This window comes from Bidens hawaiensis, unplaced genomic scaffold, assembly GCF_021521415.1.
Source record: "Bidens hawaiensis isolate Kalapana, Puna unplaced genomic scaffold, B.hawaiensis_p1.1 tig00001461_1, whole genome shotgun sequence".
NCBI classification, from domain to species: domain Eukaryota; kingdom Viridiplantae; phylum Streptophyta; class Magnoliopsida; order Asterales; family Asteraceae; genus Bidens; species Bidens hawaiensis.
Window position 1 is genome coordinate 4,166,043 of NW_027491082.1, and position 13,030 is coordinate 4,179,072.

Consider the following 13,030-nt stretch of genomic DNA (forward strand, 5'->3'; position numbering starts at 1 on the left):
ACGGACACACACACTAATTTTCGTACGGTAGAGTGTTCGTGAACCGTCCGTTTTATCCGAAAAAATGCTTAACAGACGAGCACAGACAAGGTTTCGTCCGGTCCGCTTACAACCCTACTTAGTAGTTTGTTTTTTTTTTCTTTTTGCTATGTAACACTCTGCTACATAATTCAGTTCGGATTACTTGTTTCAATTTAATTATGTTTTAATTATAATATTTTAATTTAATTATCTCTTGGTTTTATTACGATTTTCTTTATTAGTATGTGAGAATATGAATACTTGAGTTTTCAATAAAAATTTGATTGAATAATTTATTTTGTCGGAGTGATAACCAATTTACTAGAGTGAGTCCACAAAACAAGTTGTGAGGAACAATTAGTTTTCATTTTTCGAACTTTTTACATCCAACCGACCGAACAAATTACCCCCGATGGAAGTGGTCTTGTTATTAAGGTTTTGACAAGTCGGGCTTACATGAAAGAACTTCCATGTCTTTCTATACTTTACATTTTTTTAACATACCTGCATAATAGATAACTCTGGGCAAACCAAAAAAACAAACTACCTAGTATGGAGGACGGAACTAGGAAAAATACCTTTGTTGGTAGCTTTGGAATGAAGGGGTGAGTATTTGCTTAACATTTTATGTTCGATGTGCGGATTACACCTTGAAACAGGGAACCATGCTTTGGTGTTATGTGGGGATGGTTTGGGAGCAGGTCAGGATGTGGTGCAAATTATCAATTTTGCAAACTAATATGGGGTGTTTGGATGAGCGTTTAAATTTTTTCTTATTTACTTGTTTGATTTTTGAAAAACAAAAGGTGTTTAACAAAACCTCTAAAAAAACTTCAAAATTAAGCTTTTCAAAAGTGTTTTTGTTTTTTAAAAATCATATAAGGAAGCCTTGAAAAGCTCATCCAAACACCCCCTAAATTCGATTAATTCAGGTGCTTGATTAGTTAAAAGGAACTCGAAAAAGAGGAAGAAACTGTAGCTTTTGTAACCTTTTGGTGGTTTTGGAGCAATAAGATTACGGAGGATAATCAAAGAGTTTTTTTTATTAGTTTTTTGTTTTCCTTTTTATATGAATCATCACTGACATCCAATTTATCATATTACTTGTTTTGATGTTGAAAGCGTAGTTTTGTATTTTGTAAGACTGGCTCCAATGCAACAGACTACATTTACTACATACATCCTAGTCATTTCTGTCATATCATCTTTTTACCTATTATTCTCACATGCACTCTCTCTTCTTTTTTTAACTCCAACTCATTATTCCCAGTTGCATTCTCTCTCTTCAACAATCACCATTTCTTTTTCTATTTTTCTTTAAAAAATTTTATTTTATAATCTTAAAAAATATTTAATTTATTTAATAAATGTAAAAATATATTTAAATAATAAAAAATAAAAAGCAAGATAAAAATAAATAAAATTTAAACTTGCATTACATAAAAAAGAAATTACATTTTCCTAAAAAATAAAATACAAATACTCAAATTAAACTAGAACTAAATATAAAGATGAAAACATAACTTAATGAAACCAGAACCTAAAATTAAGAGTTTTTGGTGTGAAATTACAGGAGGAAAAACTAACCGTTTTTTTTATATAGCCGTTAGAAAGTAGAAAAAAAAAAACATTCTAAAAATGTAGCCGTTTATTAAATAAGAAAGAAAAAAACGTTTAATTGATCTTGGGAAAGGAATTAATCTTGGGAGCCCCAAAAAAATGGAAAATGCATTGCATTTCCTCACATACGTGCATCATATTTTCTTTGTGGTCCAATGGGCACTTCATACAAACAAAATGCATATGTAAGTATGTATGCATTAGAGCCAGTCTAAATGCTTGAGGGTTCTTGTGTTATTATTGATAATGTTCGTGTTTGTTTTTAGAAGTAGTCTTAAAAGTTGTATGTTTAAAAATAAAAAAACATGATACAAATAATAATGATTATATTTATAAAGATTAAAAGGGTTGATAATTGGATACGTGTTTAAGACATGATAAGACCAGCTAGCTAAACAAATGCTGTTTTTTTTTTTTTTAATAATTAAAATTAGTAAGAAATTAGTTATGAGTAAACGGTACTCATACTTCATGGACGAACAATGAGGGTTTTCACTCGTTGGCCTGTAATAATAATAAATAATAATAATAGAATGAGGCGAAAACGAAGCCGGAGTCAGTCGGATCGCCGGTCAACGACTTCTGGCGGTGAAGGTGAAGTTATTCGGCGGCGTAATATTATAATCACTGTACTCGTCTTCATCGTCTCTCCTGTTGCCCTTTCTCTATACCTATACCACTATGCTCCGACGAAATCGGCTTACCAACAAATCCTCACTGTACGTAATGAATGTATTATGCTCATAACAACTCCCCCTAGCTTAATTCATCCATTTTTATTATTATTATTATTATTATTATTAGTTTTTGGCTCTGAATTTGGTAGGGTAGGTTACCTTAAGAATATAAATCCTTTGGGCTGGGTTGGTTTAATTGTTCCATTAACTTTCAAATTAACCTTTTGCAACTGCCAAAACACCTAACAATCCTACAAACCGATTATGTACAAACCGGCTTGGAACCAATTGGACCCGGTTTATAATTTTTTTTGCCGAAACCGGTCGAAATCCAAACCAAAACCGATCGTAACCTGGTCAAGAAACCGGTTTCAACCCGAACCGAAACCATTTATAAACCGGTAATGACTTTTGTTGACCAAACCAGCTTTGTGTCTTAAACTGGTTTGTGCACCTCTAGACAAGAACAGGCTGTCGGGCCGGTTTCCATTAATTAATTAATTAATTATTAGGCTCATATTTAGTTTTTCTTTCTTTCTCATGTTTGTTAATTTTTCAGGAACATGCAAAGAATGCATCATCATCAAGTCGAAATTTTCCCAACCCTGTGCTCGCTTACATTACACCATGGTAGCAAACACTTGCTTTGAATTGCCATTTACAAACTTTTTAATGTGGATACGCGTGCTTGTTAGTTTTTGACATGATAGATGGATCCAAAACTGAGTCTGCTCATATATGACCGGCGTGGTATTAAAGATTTATGAATTTGGTTTACTGCAGGAACTCAAAGGGGTATGCAATGGCAAAGGAGTTCAACTCTAAGTTTACTCATATATCACCCGTGTGGTATGATCTAAAAAGGTAAGCCGTAAGCTACTAGCGGCTATGATCTTAAATCTTTTTTGTTATATGTGCTCAGGCAGTCAGACCCGTTACTAGGATGTTTATTCTTCTCTCACTGGTTTAACTAAACAAGTTTAGAGCTGAATGTTGATTAAACAAATTTACTATATCTAGGATTGCTGATCTTGACATATGACAGCACTATCTAGGATTGTGCACGGTTCGGTTAATAGTCTCGATCAAATTAACCAATCGGTCTTCGGTTAATCTGTTTGGTCTAATCAGTTTTTTTTTTGGTTAATAACCAAATCAAATTTGGGCGAAAATTTTTACTTAGAAATACATGAACTTGATTCATAAATACATGAGATGGAGATATAAATACATGAAAAAGAAAAAATATGCTGGCTTAGCAGTTAAAAGCTATTGCTGTTTGAACTAGGACGACATGTTCAAATTTCTAATTATAGAGGACAGTTCCTGAAAAGTATTTAAGGTTCTCAAACTAGTTTGGTTGGCTCACTTTAGTGTGTGCTTGCTTCTGTATTATATTATATACCCTTTTCTCACTATTTTTTGGCCTGCTAGTGTAGTCATGGGGCTGAGTTTGTTCTCGAAGGAAGGCATAATGTTGATAAAGGATGGATTTCAGATCTCAGAATGAGGGGGCATGCTCTGGTACAGTCAACTCACCTATTTTCCTAGTTTATGCTTGCAAATTGTGGTAATTAATATTTAACTGTTTTCAGTCAATTGAATTGCTTTTTCTTTTTTCAAATAACTTGATTGCCAGAAATTCAAGGAAATCAAAGAAACATCAATTTATGCTCCTGACCCCATCCATTGGGAGAAGGGCTACACTTTGACTATGGGAAATTAAACGAGTTCTTTTTCAGTTAGACGTGTCTTATGTTTGCATTAAAGTGTAAGAGACGCTTGCTTGCACCATTATAAGCTACTATTTGAAATACAGATGTCAGTAGTTGTAGTTTGCTCAAAATTAGCATTCTTTTATTTACTGATTGATATGCCAAATAGTTAATTGACCACATATATTCTTTTTTGATAGATTATTTTTTCTTTTCAATATAAAATGAATGCAGATTAATTTTTTCTATCATTCTCTTGCTTCAATATTCACAGATTTTACCTAGAATTGTACTTGAAGCTATTCCTATGGGCCTACTAAAAGAGAAGAAGCAGAGGGCTAAAGTGATTAGCCTTATAATAGCTGAATGCAAGTAAGTAGCATCTCCTTGTTAATGTTGATTTCGCCTAGAAAATATGAAGGCATCTTACAACCATTGCTTTATGTTTTGACTGGACAGGGAGATGGATTTTGATGGCATTGTACTAGAATCTTGGTCACGTTGGGCTGCATACGGTGTCTTGCATGATCCACACATGCGCAATCTGGTAAACTTTTAACTAAAAATCTTCGCAATCAGTACCGGTTTACATAACGTAACAAGAGCATGTTTCCAAAAACCAGGCACTGCAGTTCATTAAAAAATTGGGACAAGCCATGCACTCAAATGAGCGGAGCCTGCAATTAGTATACGTTATCGGTCCACCTCATTCCGATAGGCTTCAGGAGTATGATTTTGGGCCTCGAGACCTCCAAAGCTTGAGTGATGCCGTGGACGGTTACTCCTTGATGACTTATGACTTTTCAAATCCTCAAAATCCAGGTCCAAATGCACCGCTGAAGTGGATCCGCTCGACAATGCAGCTGCTTCTACCGGACGGATCTCAAAACCTGGCTCGTAAAATATTTTTAGGCATCAACTTTTATGGGAATGATTATGTTCTTAAAGGAGGTAATTTGAGTTTATAATTGCTTAATTGTTTTTCAGAATAATAAAATGAATAGCTTCGTTATTTGCAGGTGGCGGTGGTGGGGCTATTCTTGGGAGAGACTATCTTTCTTTGTTGGAGAAGCATAAGCCTGAGTTGAAATGGGATGAGAAAAGTGGAGAGCATTTCTTCTTGTATTCAACAGATGATAATGATCAACACGTGGTGTTCTACCCGTCTCTTTCGTCCATTGAAATGCGGTTGGATGAAGCGCGTTCATGGGGTGCTGCCATTTCCATTTGGGAAATCGGTCAAGGTTTAGATTATTTCTTCCATCTTCTCTAACTCTCTTTTTTGTATTTTGAATTTTTTTATATATTCTAGTTTAAAACATGTATAATCAAATTTCATTCTAGTGCTAGTTGTAGATTGGATGAGGAGCAAGCAAAAAATAATAATAATATTGTTTTCCAGTTTTTTAAGTTTTTGTTTGGGCTTCAATCACAAGATCTTGACTGCAAAACATAAAATCTAACCATGAATTTGTGCATTCCAATTACAGTTTTGTCCCTGTTTATTATCATTATTTGGAGTGTTAAAACTGTTGATATAAACATATGAGAGAAACCCACTCCTAATTACTAATTAGCATACAAACAATATTATTAGGTGCTATATATATTGGGTGAGTCTTTTATGTACAACACAAGTTTTCACTTGTACTTTACAAACAAGTATACCATTGTACTAGATCTATTATTGTACTTTACAACTTTATTATTGTACTAGATAAAAATAAAAAAAAATCTTAAGATTTAAGAACATAACCTTGAGCATTTTATCATATATTTACTAAAATATAAAAATTAAACCAAAATACCTTTTGACCCTTCAACAGAGGTTGCTAAACTAAATGATTATTCATTTGCTATTTTCTGCAATTTCTAAATATGATAATAATTGGCATTTCATATTTTTATTGTCCTTAGCTACACTAGGTTTGATTTGTGTGGCAATGCTAAAAAAATATTATATGTTTCTTTTACCTTTTAATGTCATACTAAATGAAGTCTCTCTTTAAAAGGGATTAAAAAAAAGGTTAAACATGTGTTTGCAAAATTTTAAAAATACATATGATATTATCATTTTTTTTACTATATACATTTATATTTATGTATATAATAAATTTTCAATATTCTTAAAACTACTTGAAGTTTCATTGTATTATTATTTTAACTTTTTCCTACCAACAAACTGTCCAGAACCCTCACTCCATTTCTCCACCACACAAAACCCAAAACATGATCATCAAACTTCCTAATCCTCCCTTGCCACATGTCACTCAACCACTGGTTCATTTCTCAAATTTCATTCCACCTCAGCATCTCCCACCCTTAACAACTGAACCCAGAATTCAAAACCCATCTCATAACTAACTTGTTTGTTTGTTTATTCCAAGAATTATGCTATGGAAGCCTTGAATGCATCAGTTGTCTTGAAACCCATATCTGTTCTTAAACAAGAACCCAAAAAGCACTCATCTTTCTCTTTGCCACACCTCAAACTCTCAAAACCCCAACTCAATGGCACTAGTTTAGTCTTAATATCATCATCTGTCTTCAATTCTGCCTTTGCCAAAGCACTCACATATGAAGAAGCACTTAACCAATCCACAACCGCCTCCGAATCCTCATTTTCGGCACCCGATATCGATATCGGTGGTGCGATTGACGGGTTAATCAATTTCGGTGTCGAGAACCCGTTGGTGGTAGCCGGTGCAGCCGCGGTGTTGGCCGTGCCCACAATTTTGTCACAAGTGTTTGGAAAGAGTAGTAAGCCATGGGGGGTGGAGACTGCAAGAATTGCTTATGAGAAATTGGGTGATGATGGGAATGCTCAGTTGCTTGATATCAGGGCTGGTTCGGATATTCGGGCGGTTGGGAGTCCGGATGTTAGGGGGTTGAAGAAGAAGCCAGTTGCAGTTGCTTATAATGGTGATGATAAACAAGGGTTCTTGAGGAAACTGGCTTTGAAGATCAAAGAGCCAGAAAATACCATATTGTTTATTTTGGACAAGTAAGCCATTTTTTTGTATCGGTGGGATCCGAAATGAAATTTACCTGCTAAACGTACAAATAGTTTATGCGGTTTTGAAGTAGAATAATAATAATTGCTCTAGTTAAAAAACCGTAGTGTTAGCATAAGTACTCTAGTTATTTATACGCTTCTTACGTTAAGAGCCGTTTGTATTTGATCCTAATACCTTTATATATACTTTTAAAAAGATGGTGTTTTTGAGTAACACATGAAATGTATAGATTCGACGGGAGCTCTGAACTTGTGGCGGAGTTGGTGACAGTAAATGGATTCAAAGCTGCTTATGCTATAAAGGACGGTGCAGAAGGATCGCGTGGATGGATGGTTTGTTAATGTTAATGTCCCTTTCCTTCAATGTGTTTTTGTTTCATTTTCTCACTCTTTCATGGTTATTACAGAACAGCGGTCTTCCATGGATATTACCCAAAAAATCCTTCTCATTAGACTTAAGCAGTCTGAATGATGCAGTTGATGGCATTCTTGGTGTATGTATCTCCATATTAATGCAAAATCTTGTTATTTCAGTTATAGAATTTAGGATCATTGTCATGAGTTATTAATAAAAGTCTTGAACTTTATTATAATTTGAATTTCTAAAGAAGTTATCTTGAAATGCAGGAGGGTTCTGAAGCTATAACTTTTATTTTTGGCATCGCCGCAGCTGCTGGATTAAGTTTGTTCGCATTTACCGAGGTTAGGATCTTCAAAAACCCTTTTTTTTTCTGTTTTGGATTCTTAAATGCATTGTCATCGTGTTCAGGTTGAAACTATACTCGAGGTGTTGGGTTCGGCTGCATTGGTGCAACTTGTCAGCAAGAAGCTACTATATGCAGAGGTCCTCTTTTATTTCATTGCATGCATTGACTAATAATAAGTTTTGCTTATTTCTCAAAATCGACATGAAAGTGATCATCATAATAGAGTAGTGGAAAGCAAGAATCTTGTGAAAATTCGGTTTTGGTCGGTTGGTTTGAAGATTTGTTTATAAATTTCAATGGCAGGATCGAGAACGAACTTTTAAAGAAGTTAGTGAATTCTTGAGCACAAAAATCGGGCCCAAAGAGATCCTAAATGACATCAAGGTACCTAAAAGTTAAAACCATATATATCATAGCTTGGCTTTGAATGTAAGTGCTAAACGGTTTCAAAAACTCAGGACATAGGGAAAGCGCTTTTACCACCCGTGAATTTCAATTCTCTTCCTGCACCTACAAAGGTTACCGAAGAAGCCGTTGTGGAGCCCACTAACTCCGCCCCACCACCACCACCACCACCAGCACCAGAGGTACAAGCAGAAGCACCAGTAGCAGCACCGGAGGTACAAGCGGTAGCAGCAGCAAAACCGTCACGCCCACTTTCACCATACCCTTATGTAAGCTCTCTAAAAACCTAACATGTTTTAACTTTTAACCAACAAATATATCATAGATAAAGAATTTTTGTGTAGCATACTTCCTAGAGTTCTTGACAGAGTTTTTAAGTTTTATTTTAATAATTTTTTTTATTTTTTGCAGTATCCTAATCTGAAACCTCCGTCTTCACCTAGCCCCTCAAAGCCATAGTTTTTTGCATAATTTCGAGTTAAAATTCTTGAAGCGTCAAGTGGTCATCTGCAGAGCCAGCCTAATTAAGCTGTTAATGGCATTCTATATATGTATATTTATTAACATCTGCTTGTATACATTTTGGATTCAGTTGGTAGAATTGCTGCTGTGATGGTTTAATTTTTAAATAATAATATGCCAAATCTTGTGTTGTTCATATGAATGGTTGGGTGGTATGATTACATATCATATAAGTTTGATGGATGGTGTACAAAATGTAACACATGGTACTATAACAACCAATTATATAATAATTCTCAGGCCACATTACTTGACAATTAACAGAAAGTAAGAAATGGGTGTAGGAGAGAAAGGAGTTTATATATTCTTTTTTATCATGTGACGAGTTTAACAGCGTTGTTCTTCTTAGCTAGCAGATTCATGTATGCTGATCCGGACTTCCTCTAAAGCCCGTTTCTACAATTATTAATATACAAATTAAAATTGTTATTATTTTTATAAAGCTTTCATATATTTGAATGAGTAATAAACATTACAAATGATAGTTTAGCATTTTTCATATGTAAGAAATAGTTGAATGAGTAAAAATTAGGTGCTAGCAGTGGGCACTGTCCATATGTAGCATGCTGCCGGCTAGTCTTCTACAAAAACCAATTAAATTAAATCTAAATATAGTAAATATTATTACAATAAATAATTAATTAATTAGCCACTAACCTCCCAATAATCATACAAACAATATTTTGACTACCTTGAACTCTCCTCCCACTTTAAAACAACCTCAAATATTCATACTTAGGTTTTGTTTTAATTAGTGGAATGATACAAAGTAAAAACATACAACAACCGTATCCAGTAAATAACATAACATGTTTTCCTTCTATTATTTCAACATAAAAAAAACACTAAAAAATGTAAACGGAAAGTTTCAAGTGAAATATACTGGGTTCGCTTAAAATTTGGGCGAAGGAAGCCAGAACCAAACTTATAAGTAACATGTTTTTGGGTTAGAGGTTTATAAAACCGGTTTTTTTACAAACCAAAACCGGTTTGGGTTTTGCATATTCGAAACCGGTTTGACCCAAGCCGGTTCGGTTTAGAAACCCGTTTAAGCATATAACTGGCTAAACTAATCCGGACCGGTTTGGTCGGTTCGGTTTTAAGACAAAAAGAAAAAAAATGGTTTTAAAACCGATTTGATTGTTAAATAACCAAACCACTATACGATCTAGCGGTTTGGGAACCGGTTTTGTTAAACGAACCGGTCTGGTTTGGTTTCCGGTTAACCGGTTCTGGACCGGCTTTTTGTACACCTCTATTCGGGGTTGGATTTAGTTTTAGTTCGTAGATGTATTTTTATTTTAAGGGTAGTTTATCATGATTGCTGGTTTAGGATAGCTATTGATGTTTTATCATTATCTTGTAATTGAGTCATACTTCTATGTTTCCATGTTTAAAGAAGTATACCATAGAAATGATTAATTGTTTGGATCAAATACAAATTAAATTAACATGTTAACTGTAAGAATCAAATATTATAATTATACTATAATGTAATTATATAATTACACTACTTGCATTTATAATTACGTTAATTAATTCTTACAGTTAACACATTAAATTTAATTTGTACATTAGCTTTCTCCTATAAAGATTAATATATGAAAAAGACCCTGAAATTATTAGTACCCATTTTAAGTTTAATAAATGTTTTGGTATACCATATTACCATAACATCTATGATATATATAATTGAAAACCCTAAAATCCTACGTGTCGCGATGTTAGTCGCTCCCCTTTTTCTTGGAAGCCACCAGATTGCTTGATTTTTTAATGGAGGCCTCTCATTGATTTAACCCAAATTCATGGGTATGAGTCTTATCAAAATCAGATAGCTTTTAAATGGGTTATAACATCTCATTAAATTAAAAAGTGATCTTACCAATTATTTGATTGGAAAATTCTATAAAATAGGGATATACTAAAATTTAATATCCAATTTAAAAATAAAAAGATATTATTTATAATTAATAAACAATTTTATAGTAAAATACATAAGCGGATAATGGGTCACCAAATCCAGATAGCTTTTAAACGGGTTATAACATATCATTTTTTTTAAGAAACCCTTTCATCATCAAACCTAAATACATTATTAACTTTCTTATAATAAAGAAAATTAAAATCCAAAAAGTAAATATTAAAAAAAGAAAAATGTAAAACAATCTATAATATATATAATTGAAACCCATAAAATCCTAAGTGTCGCGATGTAGTCGCTCCCCCCTTTTATGGAAGCCACCAGATTGCTTGATTCTTAAATAGAGGTCTCTCATTGATTTAACCCAAATTCATGGGTATGAGTCTTACCAAAACTAAATAGCTTTTAAACGGTTATAACATCTCATTAAATTAAAAATTAATCTTACCAATTATTTGATAGGAAAATCCTATAAAATTGGGATATACTAAAATTTAATATCCAATTAAAATAAAAAGATATTATTTATAATTAATAAACAATTTTATAGTAAAAAACATAAGCGGGTCATGGGTCACCAAATCCAGATAGCTTTTAAACGGGTTATAACATATCATTTTTTTATGAAATCCTTTCATTATCAAACCCTAAGTATATTGTTAGAAAATTAAAATCTAAAAAGTAAATATTAAAAAACGAAAAATGTAAAACAACCATTCTCTAAAGCCATCAGATTGCTTTATTTGTAAATGAACGCTTCTCACGCATTTGACTCGAATTCATGGGTAAAGGTCTCACCAAACCCATATAGCTCTTAAACGGGTTATAAAATCTCATTATATTAAAAATTAATCTCATCAAATATGTGATATGAAAATCCTATAAAATAGTGATATACTAAAAATTAATATCCTATTTTATTTAAAAAAAAGATATTATTTATAATTAAGAAACAATTTAATAATAAAAAAATTAAATGGGTAATGGGTATCATCAAACCCAGATAGCTTTTAAACTAGATTATAACGTATCATTTATTTGTAAAACCATATCATCATCAAACCTCAAATATATTAATTATTAACTTTCTTACAATAAATAAAATTAAAATCCAAACACACATATATAAATATTGAAAACGAATAATGTAAAACAACTCCCGTAATACGGGGAATAAAATTTAGTATTATTATAAAATAGTAAAATAAGATGAAAACGTCATAAGCATCCATAAGAGTCAGTCCAAATTCCAATTATACCCTCGTTGGCACCGTCCCTATTACAACCAAATCTCACTTATATACATATGCCTACTCCAACTGTCAACAGCTCTACTTCCTTTTAGTTTTATACTAAATACTTTAAGGTTAATGAAGTCATACTCTTGATTCATGTTCATTGTGATGGGGTTTGAGACAACATTAATCATCATTGGTTTTGTGATCATGTTGTCTTGTTTGAAATGTATCAAGGCCATGGATAATTCCAATTCTACCCTCCTAGATGATATGTTTCAAGAGTATGCACACAAGTCACTACCAACACACCCTCAAACGGGTGTTCTATATAACGCGTCCTTGCCTTCAAACTTTACAGGTATAGAGGTTTCAATGGTTCGGTTAAGATGGGATAGTTTTCGACGTAAAGGTGCCAATTATAGCGGCTTCCTTATGCCACCGCAAATATTTGCCTACCCGTATTTCACAAGGATAGATATTGTCTATTCAAATTTAGGCAATTGGTCGTCTGATTATTACAATGTGCCAAATCACACTCTTGTTGCTCCAGTTGTTGGTTTTAACATCTACGGATCGCCAGGGCAAAATGGTAATTTTACCAAGCTCAACCTCACTCTCTTTGGTGGCCCCATCTTGGTTAAGTTTCCTCCAGTCTCACAAAAGGTGAAATGTGTCACGTTTTATTCAAACGGGACATTTAAAATGAGTAGCGTGACAAATGCCACTCAACAAGGCACATGTGACGTGCGAACCAAGGGCATTTCTCGATGGTGGTAGAGTTACCATCAACATCAACTCCGAATGTTAAAGAGCGAACGAAGTTGTGGAGATGGTGGGTTTTCGGATTCGGTGTAGGGGTTTTGGGATTGTTGTTGATTGGATTTATTGTTTTTGTGTTGATTAGAATATTTAGAATGAGAAATATTGGAAAAATGGAAAAGGAGGCTGAAAAAAATGAAGTGTTGGACACTACAAATGTTGGCCGAAGTAAAATGCCTATAGCCACAGTTATTAGAACACAGCCTATTATTGAAAATGATTATGTTCCATAATTTTTTTAAAGTTTATTTTAATGTTTATACAAATTCAATTAAAATATATTATTTATTCAATTCCTTGTGTGTATAAATGAAAATATTTTTGATTTTTAAAAAGTAGATTTTATGATTTTGATGCCTCAAACATGGA

General features: G+C 33.2%; 3 protein-coding genes across 3 annotated transcripts; all 3 read left to right on the forward strand.

Annotated features, from left to right (window-relative positions):
* The first annotated feature begins 2,174 nt into the window (after positions 1–2,174).
* On the forward strand, positions 2,175–5,382 carry LOC143576380 (uncharacterized). The gene is made up of 8 exons (XM_077060486.1): positions 2,175–2,360; positions 2,878–2,948; positions 3,102–3,182; positions 3,758–3,842; positions 4,308–4,405; positions 4,493–4,580; positions 4,657–4,984; positions 5,053–5,382. Exons 1-8 carry the CDS (start codon positions 2,175–2,177, stop codon positions 5,304–5,306), a joined length of 1,191 nt encoding a protein of 396 aa, XP_076916601.1. The 3' UTR covers positions 5,307–5,382.
* A 1,041-nt stretch (positions 5,383–6,423) lies between these two features.
* Positions 6,424–8,709, forward strand: LOC143578027 (rhodanese-like domain-containing protein 4, chloroplastic). The gene is made up of 8 exons (XM_077061709.1): positions 6,424–7,037; positions 7,280–7,382; positions 7,457–7,543; positions 7,677–7,751; positions 7,819–7,893; positions 8,060–8,140; positions 8,215–8,430; positions 8,573–8,709. Exons 1-8 carry the CDS (start codon positions 6,430–6,432, stop codon positions 8,618–8,620), a joined length of 1,293 nt encoding a protein of 430 aa, XP_076917824.1. The 5' UTR covers positions 6,424–6,429; the 3' UTR covers positions 8,621–8,709.
* A 3,370-nt stretch (positions 8,710–12,079) lies between these two features.
* On the forward strand, positions 12,080–12,619 carry LOC143576390 (uncharacterized). The gene has a single exon (XM_077060495.1). It carries the CDS (start codon positions 12,080–12,082, stop codon positions 12,617–12,619), a length of 540 nt encoding a protein of 179 aa, XP_076916610.1.
* Positions 12,620–13,030: the final 411 nt, after the last annotated feature.

Coding starts and splice junctions, on each gene's coding strand:
- LOC143576380 (XM_077060486.1), top strand. CDS start 2,175: ATGAGGCGAAAACGAAGCCGGAGTCAGTCGGATCGCCGGTCAACGACT. Junction 4,581..4,656: donor ATCCACACATGCGCAATCTG/GTAAACTTTTAA, acceptor TCCAAAAACCAG/GCACTGCAGTTCATTAAAAA. Junction 4,985..5,052: donor TGATTATGTTCTTAAAGGAG/GTAATTTGAGTT, acceptor CGTTATTTGCAG/GTGGCGGTGGTGGGGCTATT.
- LOC143576390 (XM_077060495.1), top strand. CDS start 12,080: ATGGATAATTCCAATTCTACCCTCCTAGATGATATGTTTCAAGAGTAT.
- LOC143578027 (XM_077061709.1), top strand. CDS start 6,430: ATGGAAGCCTTGAATGCATCAGTTGTCTTGAAACCCATATCTGTTCTT. Junction 7,894..8,059: donor AGAAGCTACTATATGCAGAG/GTCCTCTTTTAT, acceptor TTTCAATGGCAG/GATCGAGAACGAACTTTTAA. Junction 8,431..8,572: donor CACTTTCACCATACCCTTAT/GTAAGCTCTCTA, acceptor TATTTTTTGCAG/TATCCTAATCTGAAACCTCC.